We start from the raw sequence: 13,850 nt of genomic DNA on the forward strand, positions 1-13,850 counted from the left end.
CCCACCCCCGGCGGCGGCCTCGCCTGCGTGCGTGCGTGCGAGCGAGGGGGCTCCCTTCACCTCGGTGCCTCAGTTCCCCCAACTGTGAAACGGGGACGGGGACGGCCCCGTGGCCGAAAGGAGATGGCTGTGGAGTCCTGCCCGCCCCCACCCTCGTAGGTGGCCCGTCCGATGAGGATTCTGTTTTTTTTAAGTGCAATACTTGGCCCGCCGGCTTCCTGCTGCCCCCATCGCACTCACGCAATAACCGGCCCGGCCCCCGTCCACGCGCGTCCCGTGGTGACCTCCCCGGAGCGGGCACACCCAGCCCCCTCCAGCGCCCGGCGCCCAGGGGTGGCAGTCCCGGCTGCGCCGGGGCGCGAGGGGTGAGGCCGGGCCGCCGTTGAGATGAATGTACTGACGAGCCGAGGCAGCAGCGCCCCCACCGCGCTCCACGCCCCTAACCCCCACACCCCCATTCCGCGCAATAAACGACAGCATTGGCGTCCAGCCTGCAGGCCTCTGATTGCTTGGCGCTAGGTCCCAGGTGGTCAGGCGCCCCGAGACCGGCGGAAGACGCTCGCTCCCACGGGTGGCAACAAAGCTTTATTTACGCTGCGGTACACACTGCCCGCCGCGCCTGGCTGGGGACCTGGCTGGGGACCGCTGTGTCAGCTGAAGAAGTAAGTGGAGTGCTTCACCTGCTCCAGGTCGAAGGCCCCTGCGGAGCAGAGCAGACACCGTGGAGCAGGCCCGCGGCAGGACCCCCGCCCAGAGCCCACGCAGGCGGTCCCCACTCCCACCTGTCTTCGGCACGGACTTCAGCGTGTCCTGCAGCTTGCCAATCCACGCGTTCTTGGAGTGCTTGGGGGACCTGAAGCCGAGGGCAGGGTGGGGGTGAGGCCGAGCCGAGCAGGGAGGGGTGGTCCTGGCCGCAGGGGGGGTGGGGGTGGGGGGTACTTCACCTGGTGCCGGAACAGAATCGCTTCACCAGGAACCTGGACAGGTCGTGCAGGATGGGCTGGCTATGTAGGCGGACAAACTGCTCCCGGCACACCTGGGGGGGGGGGGGGGGAGGGGGAGCTAGGCCCGGGGGGGGGGCAGGACTGGGCCTCCGAAGTCAGGCAGGGTCACCACCCCCTGCCCAACCCTGAACTGACGGGAGCCACAGGCAAGGGCCACGGGATCAAGGGTGCCTGCTGCCGTCTGGGGGGCGGGTGTGGGCGCAGGGTGGCAGCACCTGGTTCATGACCTCCACGTCGGCCGCGTGGGTCCAGAAGCAGTCGTGCACAGAGACAAAGGTCAGGCCTTTCCTGCCATCAGGGGAGGGTCTCCCGTGAAGGGGGGCTGCCCTTCGTGGTCCACTCCCCCCTCCTGCTCCTTCCCAACCCCCACCCGTGTGTCCCAGCCGCTGTGTGTCATGCTCAGCACATGGGTGGAAAATTCTCTTAGGAAGAAAGCTCTTTGTCCCATGTCATTCCCCCCACCCCGCCCCCAGTTGCTACAGCTGATATTGCTCCCCTCGCCCCCACTATAGGCCTCCTGCGCCCCACAGTGGGGGGACACAGACAGAACATGTCCCTGAACCCTGGCTTCTAACAGAACTATCCATGCCCTACTGCCATGCTTAGGGGCCCCTGAGGGGCTCAGAACAGAAACCCAGACACCTATGCCCCCCGCCCAAGTTCTGTCAGAACTGGCCACGGGGTATGCTGCCGGCACTCCCTTCTCACTCAGAGCAACCACCCCTCCCTCCCCGGCCCAGCCAGCTGCTTCGCCACCACTCACACCTCACTGCCTCAGGGCCTTTGCACGTCACATGCTCGCATAGTCCTTTTCTGGGCAGCAGCTCCAACAACCCACATGGCTGGGGTCCTCACCTGCTGTAAGCCTCTGCCCTAGCCCCCTGACCCTGTCCGACCTGGCCTCCCAACCCGCCTTTGCCACTCTCTGGGTCCCCTGTGCATCCCCAACACCCTGAACAGGGCCTGCACGCAAGAGATGATGAACAGAGCTGGGTGGAGTGCGCCCCGCCCACCTGTAACAGTGCAGAGCTGTGAGCATCATATGCGAAGAGTCCAGCGAGTGGATGAAGTTGGGGGGGAAACCATTCTTCTGCTTCAGTGTGTTAGGCTTCCTGGGGAGGGGGAAGGACTCAGGTGCCTCCACCCTGGCCCGGCCTGGGGGCAGCCCCTGGTCCATATGCCCTCCCTCAGCCCAGGCATGACCCCCGCCTGGCCCAGCACCCCCACCGGCACTCACTGGCTGGTGTCCCCACTCTGGCTGAAGGTGAGGCTCTGGATCCCACCGCTGATCTGCAGGGTTGGGGTGGGGAGGGTCAGGAGTCCCACCAGGACACAGTGTGGGGGCGGTGGGGTGGGACCGCACGTACCAACACCTTGGAGTCCTGGTGGTAGGGTTGGATGATGGGGATGCCCAGGGGTGTGACCCACTCCACGGCCGAGCCCGTGTGGGCGATGAGCCGGGCGCTCTCGGTCAGCCAGTGCTGTGGACGCAGGGCACGGGGCTCAGGGCAGGGCCCGGTCAGGGGCAGCCTGCTGGGCCTGGGGAGGGGACAGGGGACGCACCTGGATGGCCCGGGTGCCCGAGAACATCTCCTGGAGGCTGTTGAACACCTGGCGCACCAGGTAGTGGGAGGCCTCCCACACGAACTCCTGCAGCGGCACAGGGTGGCAGTCAGAGCCAGGGCGGCCGCCCCTCCCCGTCCCCGCCCAGCGACCCGGAGGAGCAGCAGAACCGCCTTCCTCCTCAGGGTCCCTCACGGGCCCCCCAGCAGCCGATGGTCGGGGGAGGGGGCGCGGGCGGGGGGCCATCCCTCCCCCGTGGCGCAGGGAAACCCGGCGCACACGACGCCGTGCACCTGGGGGAAGTTGCTGAGCTCCCGCAGGCGCTTCTCGATCTGCAGGCGGCCCCCGTAGCGGGTGACCCCATACACCACAGTCATCACCGTCTGCTTGACCACCTTGCGGCTGATGAAGCCCTCGAGCACCTGGGCTACCCGCGCGCCCCGTTCGGCGTCCTGCCTGCGGAACACCTCCACCTGGGCAGGCGCTGGGGGTCAGCGGGCAGGTGTGCAGAACCTCTGTCTCCCGCCCGGCCCCGCAGCCCCACCATGAGGACTCCCCAGTTCCCTCTTCTGACACCTCCCCCAGGAACCCCACCCTGACTGCCCGGTCCCGTCGCGGAGGACAGAGCCCACGGGACCTGCAAAACTAGGCGTTCACAGGATGGAGACCCCGCGTGGGCTGAGAAGGAGAACGGGGGTTGGGGGAACCGCAGCGCCCACCTGTGCGGCCACCCCACTATACACGTCCTGTGGCAGGTCAGAGGGCAGCAGGTTGACGGAGGCGGCCCCCACACTGTCCCGGCCCAGGGCGGCATAGTGCTGCAGGCCGTTACAGGAGCCGTCCTGGGGAGGACGGGAGAGTGAACCCGGAGAACGAGCCACTGCTCCAGGATTCCCCAGTGCGCCGCTCACACCGCCAGTGCTGAGGTCAGGGAACGTGCCCGTACGAGATCACACCACAAGGTTGGCCGCACCCACTGGGGCTGGTCCCCACGCGGGCACACCGGCCCAACTCAAGGTGGGATCTGCAGGGACTATGTGCCCCCACCACGTCCGGCCCAGCTCCCCCCAGGGCCAGGCACACCCCACACCGGGGTCCCCAACAGCTCACCTGGTGAACTGGAAAGTGAGAGACGTAAGCGGCAGGGTCAGGGGCGCGCACGGCCCGAGCAATCTCCATGCAGCAAGCCAGGGCCTGCCAGGGCTCATCCACCTCCATCCACCACTTCCGGCCCTGGGGGGGGGGGGTGGAGGCAGAGTGGGGCTCAGGCCAGCCTGGCTGGGGCCGGTACAGAGCGCCCCCAGGGATGGCGGGGTGGGTAGGGGCAACAGGAGCGATAGGCAGGCAGGGCGACGTGGGAGCAGCCCTGTGCAAGAAGCCCTGCGCGTGAGCCCCGGGCCCAGCCATGGGATGGGGAAGGGTCTGGAAGAAGGGCTGGCCTGGACTGGGAGGTGGCAGAGCCGTGGAGAAAAGGGGACAGAGAGGACGAGGCCAGGAGCCTGTGCCCAGGGTCAGACGGTGGGGGGCTGGGAGGGAGGGGCCCGGGTAGCCAGTGCAGGGCACAGGCTGGGGGAGACGGACAGGCGAGGCACCAGGGCACCACCGGTGCCCTCCACGCCCCTACCGTCATGGGCCGGTCGGCAGAGTCCAGGATGTCTTCCATCACCTCGTTGGCGAAGACCAGGCGGGCCTGCAGCGGCTCGTGTTTCTTGAGCCCAGTGAGGTTGACCAGGTGGATCTTGAGCCAGTCAAGGCCGTGGGGGCCAAGCGGACGGCCCTGGGCAAACTCCAGCAGGGCACGCGCCAGGTCGCTGCCCAGGTGGTTGAAGTGGGGCGGGCAGGGGTAGGTGCGGCCGCGGAAGTCCATGTTGTGAGGCAGCCAGAAGACGCGGTGCCGGAGGTGCTGGGCCAGCGAGAGACGGTACAGGGCGTCCGAGCGCAGGCTGTGCATCTCCCGCGCCACCTTCAGGCAGCGGGCCAGTTCCCGCCGCACCTTGGCCTTGTGGGCGGGCGAGGCGCCGGGCGGCAGGCGGCCCTCGGGCGGCCGGGGTGCCTCGGAGGGCGGGGCCGGCACCCCCAGGCGCGGGCAGCCCTTGGCGGTGAAGAGCTCCAGGACCAGGTCCAGCACGCGCCCGTTGACCCGCCAGGCGCAGTTGCCCAGCTGTGTGAGGGCGTCCAGGGCACCGTGCAGCTCGGCGGGCGGGCAGCTGTCCAGCAGGCGCTGGTGCTGCATGGTGCCCTCCAGCGAGCGCATGAGCTTGGTGGGGCTCAGCAGGAAGGCCCCCGTGTGCGGCGACGTCCAGGGCAGCGGCGGGCACAGCATGGGAACCTCGGCCGCGTCGAAGGTCAGCGTGCGCTCCGCGGCCGTCGCCAGCAGCTCCGTGAAGGCGGGGTGTGGCTTCAGGATCCCGATCTGGGGGTGGGGCAGGCAAACATGGCTCCAGGGGCCGGTCACCCCACAGGACACACAGCCAGTGGGCAGAGGACCCCACCGGGGCCCGGCGGTCCCCACACCACCCGGAGCCCCCAGCCTCATCTCTCAGGGGCCCGAGGCCTCCCGGAGCGGCCCACCTGGCGGAAGCTGCGGAAGGAGTACACGTGGTAGAGCACGGGGATGAGCGTGCGGGGGCCCTGCGGGGCGGCCACGCTGCCGGGCATCCGCACGGCCTCCACCAGCAACTCGGCAAGCTTCTTGCCCAGCTGCACCAGCACGGGCAAAGGCCAGGGCTGCTCGTGGGGGGCCTCAGGCGCCCCCAGCGCCTCCCAGTACTGCCGTGGCAGGTGGGGCGTCTCCACCTGGGGGTGGGAGTGTGGGTCAGGGGGGTCTGGGGGCCTGGGCCCAGAGCCGACCACCCCCCACCACCCCGAAGGCGGGAGCCAGTCGCCAAGTGGCGGGCCCTGGGGGCGACGCCAGCTGCGCTCCAGGCCTGGGTCTCTGCCCCTGGAAACGCCCCCGCGCCCCCCGCCCGCAGGGCCCCTGACCCCAGGCCTCACCTGGGTGTCGGAGGCCAGCAGGTGCAGGTAGCGGTGGTAACGCTGCTGGAGCGCCCGCACCTGGCTGCTCAGCTGCCTCCTGTGCACCGTGTGCCGGTTGAAGACGCGCAGGCCCAGCTGCTGCGCCAGGGAGAGCAGCGACTCTCCCTGCGGGGGCAGCACCTGCAGGGTCTGGGGGCGGCACCGTGAGCCCCGGGCCCCCTGCCCCCCCGCGTGCCCCCCTCCCTCCCCCGCTGCCCCCACGCCCCACCTGCAGCAGCAGCTCGGCGAGCTCCTCCTCGGTGAGCACGCACAGGTACGGGAAGATGGTGGAGCGGCCGGCACGGGCGGCGCGGGCCTCGCTGGCCTTCAGCTCCTGCAGCCCCAAGCTCAGCGCCTGCACCCACTCGGCACGCAGCTGCTTCAGGGCGTTCCGCTGCGGGGCACGGGAGCAGGCGTCACCGCCACGCCCTCCAGGCCCTCGGGGCCGCCTCGCACCCTTCCTGCTGTGCCAGGGGGGCACACGGCCTACCCTGGCTCTGGGGAGGCAGATGACGGGGCCGCGGCAGCTGCCCGCCACCCCCCCCCTTCCCCAGACCGGGGGTGTGATCCAGCCCCGTTCCTCACCGCCTGCAGGACCTCCTTGGTCAGCACCCGGGCCTTCTCCACGGATTCCACGGCCACGGTGGTGGCCATCTCCACGCCCAGCTGCTGCTGGAAGAGGCTCTGCAGCTTCTGCAGGGGCAGGTGCAGCTTCGGGTACGACACGGGGCCGCTCTGCTGGTGTGGACAGGCGGGCAGTGAAGCCCAGAGCCGCTGGCCCCCTGCCCTTCCACAACCCACCCCACTGCCGGCCCCAGCAGGGCCACGCGTGAAAACCGCCCGTCCACGAGGCCGGCAGGACACGATGCAAAGCAGCCTGTGACAGCCACGCTGGTCCGAGTGCCCAGCACTAGCTGGCCTCACTGGGCAGGGGCCGGGACACCTGGGGAGACACGGCTCAAGTCCCTGCGTGTGTCTTTTCTCTTTAAACTTGGGACTGTGGGAACGTGTGACCCGTCCGAAAACAGATCACTTTTTTTGTTTTGTTTTGTTTTGTTTTAAAGATTTTATTTATTTATTTGAGAGAGAGAATGAGAGACAGAGAGCATGAGAGGGAGGAGGGTCAGAGGGAGAAGCAGACTCCCTGCCGAGCAGGGAGCCCGATGCGGGACTCGATCCCGGGACTCCAGGATCATGACCTGAGCCGAAGGCAGTTGCTTAACCAACTGAGCCACCCAGGCGCCCAAACAGATCACTTTAAACAGCCCAACCCGACACACGGAGAATCACGAACAGGTCCACATGGAGCAGAGTGACTCATGATCCCCAGAGTGGACGGAGCCCCTCTGCCCACCTGCAGCTAGCTCTAGGCTGCCCGGGCTCAGGGCACTGACCGTCAGCTCTGCCTGGAATTGTTCCTCCAGGTGGGAGACCAACACCAGCCCAGCCGTGGCACCTTTCTTTAGGGTCAGGGCCCCCCTGGGAGCCAAGACTTGCCAAGTCTGGCTTGTCTGGCCTCTGAGGAGCAGGGAGGGCGTCCCTAGGAGGCGGGTGGCGATGAGAGAAAGAAAAGGAAGGGCCGAGGCCTGGGAGACCCCACAAGGGCAGGGTGGTCCCAGCTCGTCCCCCACACAACACGGCCCCCGCCTGTGGGTGTCAGGGCATGCTCACCTTGGCGTAGATCTCCCTGAGCAGCGGTGAGGTGTTGATCTGGGGCGGGGGCCGTGGCGGCGGCGGCAGGCTGAAGGCGGGCTGGGCCTTGTGCACAGCCCTCAGGACCATGGCCTGTTCCTCCTGGCACAGTGGCATGCTGGTAAACAGCCCCTGCAGCTTCAGCCCGTCCCGGGCCATCTGGTCCAGACACCTGCAGGGGGCACACGGTGGGCGCAGACCCACCCAAGGGATGGGTCTCAGCGCCAGGTGGCCGTAAGGGCCTGGGGGAGGGGGTCCAGCCCCCAGCAAGGGCCAGGCGGCACACCCACCTCTGGATGGTGTTGGTATCCTGGTCCAGCCGTCCCATGCACTGCAGGGCGGCCGCATAGGACAACAGGTCTGGGGTGAGGCCAGCATCCTTCACCATGAAGAACACGTAAACCAGCTCTTTGAAGGAGCCCTGGGGAGACAAAGTTGGGGTGAGGGCCTGGGGGTGGCCGGCCCACCCCTCGAGACCTCTCTCTATGGCCAGCGAGTCAGGCAGGGAAAGGCTCGCTGGCCAGGACGTGACCGTGCGCCCCGGGGGCAGCGCGACATGCAGCGGCACCGCGGCGGGCTCGGGGGGAGGGCCTGGGCCCCGAGGGGAGCCGTGCTAGCACGAGTCCAGCCTCGCCCCAAGAGGCTCTCCGGCAGGATCGGCAGAGAACCCGCTCTGCGTCCGGTGGCTTTCCGGTCTCTCTTGGTCCGCCTGCTTGGGGCTCAGCACGTCCCCGCCTCACGCGGGCGCCGCGGCTCTCGGGCCAGCAGGTGCCGCCTTCCCGTCTCCGCTCACGCCTGAGAAGTGGCCGATTCCCTCACACGCGCCGCAGTGTAGGCGCGCTGCCGCAGAGTCTCTCAAGAAAGCAGGGCTCCGGCGCTCCCCCACCCGCGGTCCTGCGGCCCTCATCTGAGGCCTGCTGTCACGGCAAGGACCACCGTGCCGGCAAGAGGGCCCTGGGGGGCTAGTCTCAACGACCCTGCACGGGCTGCCCTCCTCGTGGTCACCAGCCACGCGAGGTCGCTCCGTGGATGTTCAGCTCTACAGGGGGTCACACGCGGCTGGTGCACACAAAGTTCTACTGGACAGCGCCAGTCTCGAACGAGCACATCCATCCCACATGGACAGAATCTTGGTAACGCCAGCAACACGAAAACATGCACTTCTAAAGTTCACACGTTCTCTTGCCCTTATCCTAAACACAGATGATGGTCAAAGCCCTGAATTAGGTCCCTCAGTCTTCCCAAGAGTCGAGCAGCATTCCCTGCTCTACAGATGGGGAAACCGAGGCTCAGAGAGGCATGAGCAGTGCGGGCCACACAGTGGGCACATGGCAGAAACAGGACTCAAACGTGGGTCTGGGTGACAGCCAAGCCCCATCACACACGCGGGCCGCCCGGAAACAATGACTTGTGAAGCCAGTGATGGCCGTGAAGTCCGTACACAATACAGAAGAACGGGGCCTGGAGTGGGCTGACTAGTGACACCCCCAAATTCACATGTACCCAGACCCTCAGAACAGGGGCTCTACTGGGAAACAGGATCTTTGCTGACGTAACAAGTCAAGATGAGGCCATCTGCAGGAGACTGTCTCATCGGTAAGGTGTCCGTGTGACCACGGAGGCAGATGCTGGAGGGACGCGGCCACAGGCCAAGGATGGCAGGCACCCCCGTGAGCTGGGAGAGGCAGGAAGGACCCCCCCAGAGCCTCCAGAGTGGGCGCGGCCCCGCCACACTTGGATCTGGGACTGAAAGGAAGTAAATCCCTAGCACTTGAAGCCGCCCGATGTCTGTCATCTGCCGCAGGGACCGCGGGAAGCTCACACGCGGGCTCCTGGCGGGAATGTCCCGCTGTAACAGGGATCTTTGCTGGGGGACCTGGAGGCCTTGTGACCTTGGATGGGAGAACAGGGCCCTTCTGTCTTCACTAACTCCCTAAATCTAGCACACCTCTCAGGGATGAGTGCAGACAAGAAACTGCCTGTGACAGCCACCCGTGCACATGGGGCATCTCTGTGTCACGTCACGTCACGTCACAGTCCAACGCAGACGTACAAGAGACGGTGGCTCCTGGGCCTGTCGCCCAGCCCGTGCGGGAGGTGCAGCACGGTCTCCACCACGAGCCCACCCTCCTGTGCCCACACCTAGGTCTTCACACAACCCTCTCCTTCGCAGGCCTGCGCGGTTCCTGCTGGCCCTGAAATAGGGCTGCAGGTGCAGGGAGCGAGGAGGCAGGGCAGTTGGCCCCTCACAAGCACACGTACGTAACACTGTCCTGAACAATCAGAAAAGGCGACACCGCAAGGGAAATTAAGAAAACTTGGAAAGACACGGGATGCAGCTAAAGCAGAGCCCAGAGGGAAGTTCGCGGCCACGAACACCTGTGTTTAAGAAAGAAGGATCGTGACAAAAAACCTACACCTCAGGAAACTAAAGCATCGAAGTCACGGTGTCGAGTAAGGGGGGACGCCAGAAGGTAAGAAACCCCAGCCAAGCAGTCAGAAGGAGAAACGCTAAAACTTTAGCAGGATTTCTTCCTTCTTTCTTGGTTGTCTGCAAAATTTCCACTGAGGAACACATGTAATTTACGCTTGACAAGCCCGAGAGAATCGCTGAAACGGTAACAAGCAGCAAGACCAGGGCTGGCGCCTAAGCGCCACTCGGGCCTTGACTCCCGCCGGGCCGCCGCCCCCCGTCCCGGGGCCGCCGCTCACCTTGCGAGCCCAGCCGAGCATGATGGTGTTGTACATGGCCAGCGTGAGCCGCCGCTGCTGCCGGGACCGGCTGTGGAAGGTGACCAGCACGTGGTGGGCGAGAGGCAGGTGGCCCGTGAGCAGGCAGCACTCAAAGAAGGCCAGCAGCCTCTGCTGCTGGATCTCCCGCCGCACGGAGGCGCTCTCAGCCTTGGGGGCCGGCTCGGCCGCGGGGCTCGGCTTCCGCGGGGCCTCCTGCAGCAGCTGCGTCAGCTGCTCTTCCCAGTGGCCCCGGGGGGCCCCGTGCTCCCAGTGCTGCAGGCAGCTGGCCAGCTGGGCGTCCAGCAGGCGGGGCACCACCCGCAGCCTGTGCTCACAAGCCAGCTGCCGGGCTCGCACCTGCAGCTTCACCTCCAGCCGCTGTTTGCGCTTCTCCATCGCAAACTTCTCCTTGTCCAGTTTCTGGGCCCAGCGGCCACTGAGCTCAGTGGCAGCGTCCTCAGGCGCCGTCTGGGCCTTCCCGGGTGGCTGGAAGCCGCCAGATGCTGGCAGTCGTCGGGCCATGCCGACCCTCTTCACCGTTACCTCCGACACAGACTCGGCCTGCAGCTGCCGCACCCGCGCCTCAAGCACTGTGGGGGCAAAGGGCAAGGATGTCGGGGGGTCTCCAAGCCCCAATCTCCGCAGCCCCTCCTGGGCTGGTCTCACCAGCTCTTGAGCCTTCAGCTTTATGTATTTGATGACAACTCCCTCGTGTCCCCCGATTTTCAGGCACACACACCCTACCCACCTGCTCAGCACCCCCTGAGCCTCTCGAACTCAACTTCCCCAACAAGCTCCTGGTGTCCCTCCAAAACCTGCTCCTCCACGTCTGTCACTGGCAGTGCTGTCCTTGCAGGCGCTCAGCCGGAAACCCCAGGGTCGTCCAGGCCTCTCTCCCTCCACATCCAGTCTGTCAGTACACCCTCAGGGGCGTGCCTGCCTTCAAAATCTATCCAGGTGCCTGGATGCCCCCTGCCCTCACCACCTCCCACTCTCCCCCACATTGATCACTCCGGGCAGCCACAATGGCCTCAGGGCCTTTGCACACACTGTTCCTGATGGGTATGGGTATGGGCACAAGGTGACCCTGAGTTTTCTGCGGAGCCGTGGTTCTGTGGCTAGCCTTGCACCACGATGACTTTACAGATCATGGGGGTCCCCAGCAGATCAACACATGACCTTGTTCTGTCTTTCTGCTTGAAATGCCTTATTTCACATACATGTTGATTGATTAACACTGAACCCACAACCAACAACACTGTAACTCGCTCCTGCACAACCACAGATTTTCTCCAAAAGGCACCTCACAGCCTTCTTGGGCTTAGAACACTAGAAAGCACCACCACGCTTGGGGGCCATTTTAACAGCAAAATCACCAACAAAAGCACAAAAATGCAAAAAACTGGGTGCCTGGGTGGCTCAGTTTAGAGTCCAACTCTTGATTTCAGCTCAGGTCATGATCTCAGGGTCATGAGATCGAGCCCCGCCCGTGTTGTAGGGCTCTGTGCTCAGCACGGAGTCTGCTTGAGATCCTCTCTCTCCCTCTTCCCCGCCCCTCCCCGCCATTCCCACGCTCTCCCTCTAAAAAACAAATTCAGATTTAAATTAAAAACAACAGCGTGGCACTAAACATACCTCGGAAAGGACACTTGTTTACAGTATGCATGAAACAAGAGAACAGTGTGTCACCTGGTTCAACACCAGCTGGGGGTGGGCATGTCCAACCACTCAAATGTCTGCCCCCTGCGTGTGTCTACAAGTAACTACTAGAGTACCCGAGTACTGACTTCAGGGTCACGAGTAAACTTTGCAAATACGACTGCAGACCGACTGTACCTGCCCGCGCCCCTCCCACTGGACTTCAGCTGACAGGAGAGCTGGCCTCGCACAGCAGGGGCTCAGCAAAGATTTGCTGAAATAAAGGGGAAAGACAGGGTGACCTTGGTCCCTGGAGTGCGCCAACACCCAGGACACGTGTTTTGGAATACACACGTCAAAGACCATACCCTGGAGCAGGGCTGTGGGCACAGGTTTTTCTCCCAGAGGTGGCAACATCAGAGCTGACCTGGCGGCCACAGCTCCTTCTGGCTGAAAAGGCAGGCAAAGGCCACAGGGATCTGTGTCCTCAGCTGGGGCCGGCGGGGGGGGGGGGGGGGGGGGGGGGGGGTTGTCTATTCTATGCGAGAGGAAACAGTTGGAGACTGGAGAGTGACATAATGCGATTCAGACTTCCAGAACCTTCTTTCAGTTGAATGATAATAGTATCTGTGCTTTCCTTTAAAATAATTACGTGGTGGGTAAGAAAGGAAAGGCTGCTGTTGAGGATGGTGGTACTTCGCTTCTGTATGTTTGGAATTTCCTGAAATAAAGTTCTCCTTTTTAGAGGCTACCCCACCTCACCCCTGGGTGCTGGAGGGGAAGCGGGACGTGCTGGACATGGTCTGGAAGACACATGCCCCCACCTCCCTCTGGAGGTGCTAGGCCTGAGCTGTCCTTCCCCGGTTATGAAGATGGGAGGACCCCTCCTGGGCCCCTTCAGGTGCCCAAGCCCAGGCACATGGGTCAGTTCAGGGCTGGAATCCTGGCTCTGCATGAGCAGCTGCATGCAGCCCTGGCCCAGCCCCTCCAGCCTCAACTGTCTCACGTGGAAAGCAGGAGCGCCTGCCGGGTTTGGGGAAGGGGGACACACCAACAGCCTCCTGTCATCATCCTCACGGGGCCATGTCAGTTACCCTGTTCTACAGCACGACATCCCGCAGGGGGCAGTGGGGAGAGGACTTCAGGCGCCAAGCCCCAGGGGTCTGGACTCACCCTCCAGCAGCTCTGCGTGGCCCCAGTCCTTCCGGCGGTCTTGCTCACAAGGGTTGGCAGAGGAGCTCCTTCTGCGGCCCCAGACGCCACTGAGAGCCCCTGTGGGTGACAAAGGGAGGCTGCGGGAGGCAGAAGGAGGCCCGCCGCCCAGGGGGGTGGGAGGTCCTCAAATGAGCGGAAACAGCAGGATCCGGGGGCAAAAGAGCTCTACGCTCAGTGGAAACCGTCAGTGGTCACGGGCCTCACACTGGAAAGAAACCAAGAGGTCAAAGGTGAAGGGGACCTCAGAGCAAGGAAAATTTGGCTGTGGGACCGAAGATAACGGGTTACTCGAACTAAAGGTGTAGTGAGTTCAAAGGTCAAGGGCCCTAAATCTCAAATAAGGGTTCAGGGGACTCCAAAAGAAACCAGGACTCCAACGTCAAAGTGCTCTGCCGATCGCCGTCCGGAGACTGGCCCAAGGGCGAGTGAAAGCGGGGTCCAGTCAGTGGGTTCCCCAAAACCAGAACCCCATAGGGCAAGGGGCAAAGGTAGGGGGTGGCTGGATCTGACGGCCTAGAAGACGAAGGTCACGGCCGCGGGGAGAGGGGGCAGCGGCCGCGGCGTCTACCCCGGGCCTCCCCCGCGTTACCTTCCTCCGCCAGGGGGCCGAGCCGGCCCGCCGGCCAGAGGGCCCTCCGGAGACCGGACGCGCCGTGGCCCCAGCGCAGCGCCGACATGCCGCTCGCGCCAGCCGCGCAGCCCGCACTGCGCCTGCGCCGCCCGCACCTGCCGGGAGTTGTAGTTCCGCAGCCTACGGCGGCTTCGAAGGGACCTCGCGGCGGGAGGAGGCCACCGGAACCACAATTCCCAGAGAGCAGCGGGGCCCCGGAGGCTCGGAGGCATGCGCCGAAGGAGCCCTCTAATTGGTTCTTCCCTCTGTCAAGGAGGGGCGGGACAGAGCCGTTGCTTGGGTAACCCGCTTGACTCTGAGCCCTCTTTGGGAGGACGAGGAAGCCAAGTTTGTTTTTTTCTTAAAGGAATGGTCGCCAA

At 64.8% G+C, this 13,850-nt stretch overlaps 1 protein-coding gene across 3 annotated transcripts; it reads right to left on the minus strand.

Moving 5' to 3' along the window:
- Positions 1 to 570: 570 nt before the first annotated feature.
- POLRMT (RNA polymerase mitochondrial) lies at positions 571 to 13,553 on the minus strand. 3 transcript variants are annotated; one of them, XM_032394881.1, is made up of 21 exons: positions 13,450 to 13,553; positions 12,819 to 12,917; positions 9,987 to 10,597; positions 7,565 to 7,695; positions 7,254 to 7,446; positions 6,168 to 6,317; positions 5,812 to 5,976; positions 5,562 to 5,732; positions 5,139 to 5,363; positions 4,192 to 4,980; positions 3,678 to 3,800; positions 3,287 to 3,409; positions 2,861 to 3,040; positions 2,568 to 2,654; positions 2,372 to 2,485; positions 2,242 to 2,294; positions 2,018 to 2,116; positions 1,220 to 1,292; positions 945 to 1,036; positions 783 to 853; positions 571 to 700 (listed from the first exon to the last, which is right to left on the minus strand). In XM_032394881.1, exons 1-21 carry the CDS (start codon positions 13,535 to 13,537, stop codon positions 651 to 653), a joined length of 3,687 nt encoding a protein of 1,228 aa, XP_032250772.1. In that variant the 5' UTR covers positions 13,538 to 13,553; the 3' UTR covers positions 571 to 650. The 3 variants fall into 3 exon arrangements, with proteins under 3 accessions (XP_032250772.1, XP_032250773.1, XP_032250771.1); XM_032394882.1 differs by having other exon boundaries at positions 5,562 to 5,723; positions 6,168 to 6,320; XM_032394880.1 differs by having other exon boundaries at positions 6,168 to 6,320.
- Positions 13,554 to 13,850: the final 297 nt, after the last annotated feature.

The sequence above is a fragment of the Phoca vitulina genome, unplaced genomic scaffold, assembly GCF_004348235.1.
Source record: "Phoca vitulina isolate PV1807 unplaced genomic scaffold, GSC_HSeal_1.0 scaffold81, whole genome shotgun sequence".
In the NCBI taxonomy this organism is placed as follows: Eukaryota; Metazoa; Chordata; class Mammalia; order Carnivora; family Phocidae; genus Phoca; species Phoca vitulina.

What these genes read in the sequence shown, in the direction of transcription:
- POLRMT (XM_032394880.1), bottom strand. Translation starts at nt 13,537, where the DNA reads ATGTCGGCGCTGCGCTGGGGCCACGGCGCGTCCGGTCTCCGGAGGGCC. An exon ending in CCAAGGAGGTCCTGCAGGCG is followed by an intron (nt 5,977 to 6,167) that starts GTGAGGAACGGG and finishes CGTGCCCCGCAG; the next exon opens with CGGAACGCCCTGAAGCAGCT. An exon ending in CGATTCTGTTCCGGCACCAG is followed by an intron (nt 854 to 944) that starts GTGAAGTACCCC and finishes CCTCGGCTTCAG; the next exon opens with GTCCCCCAAGCACTCCAAGA.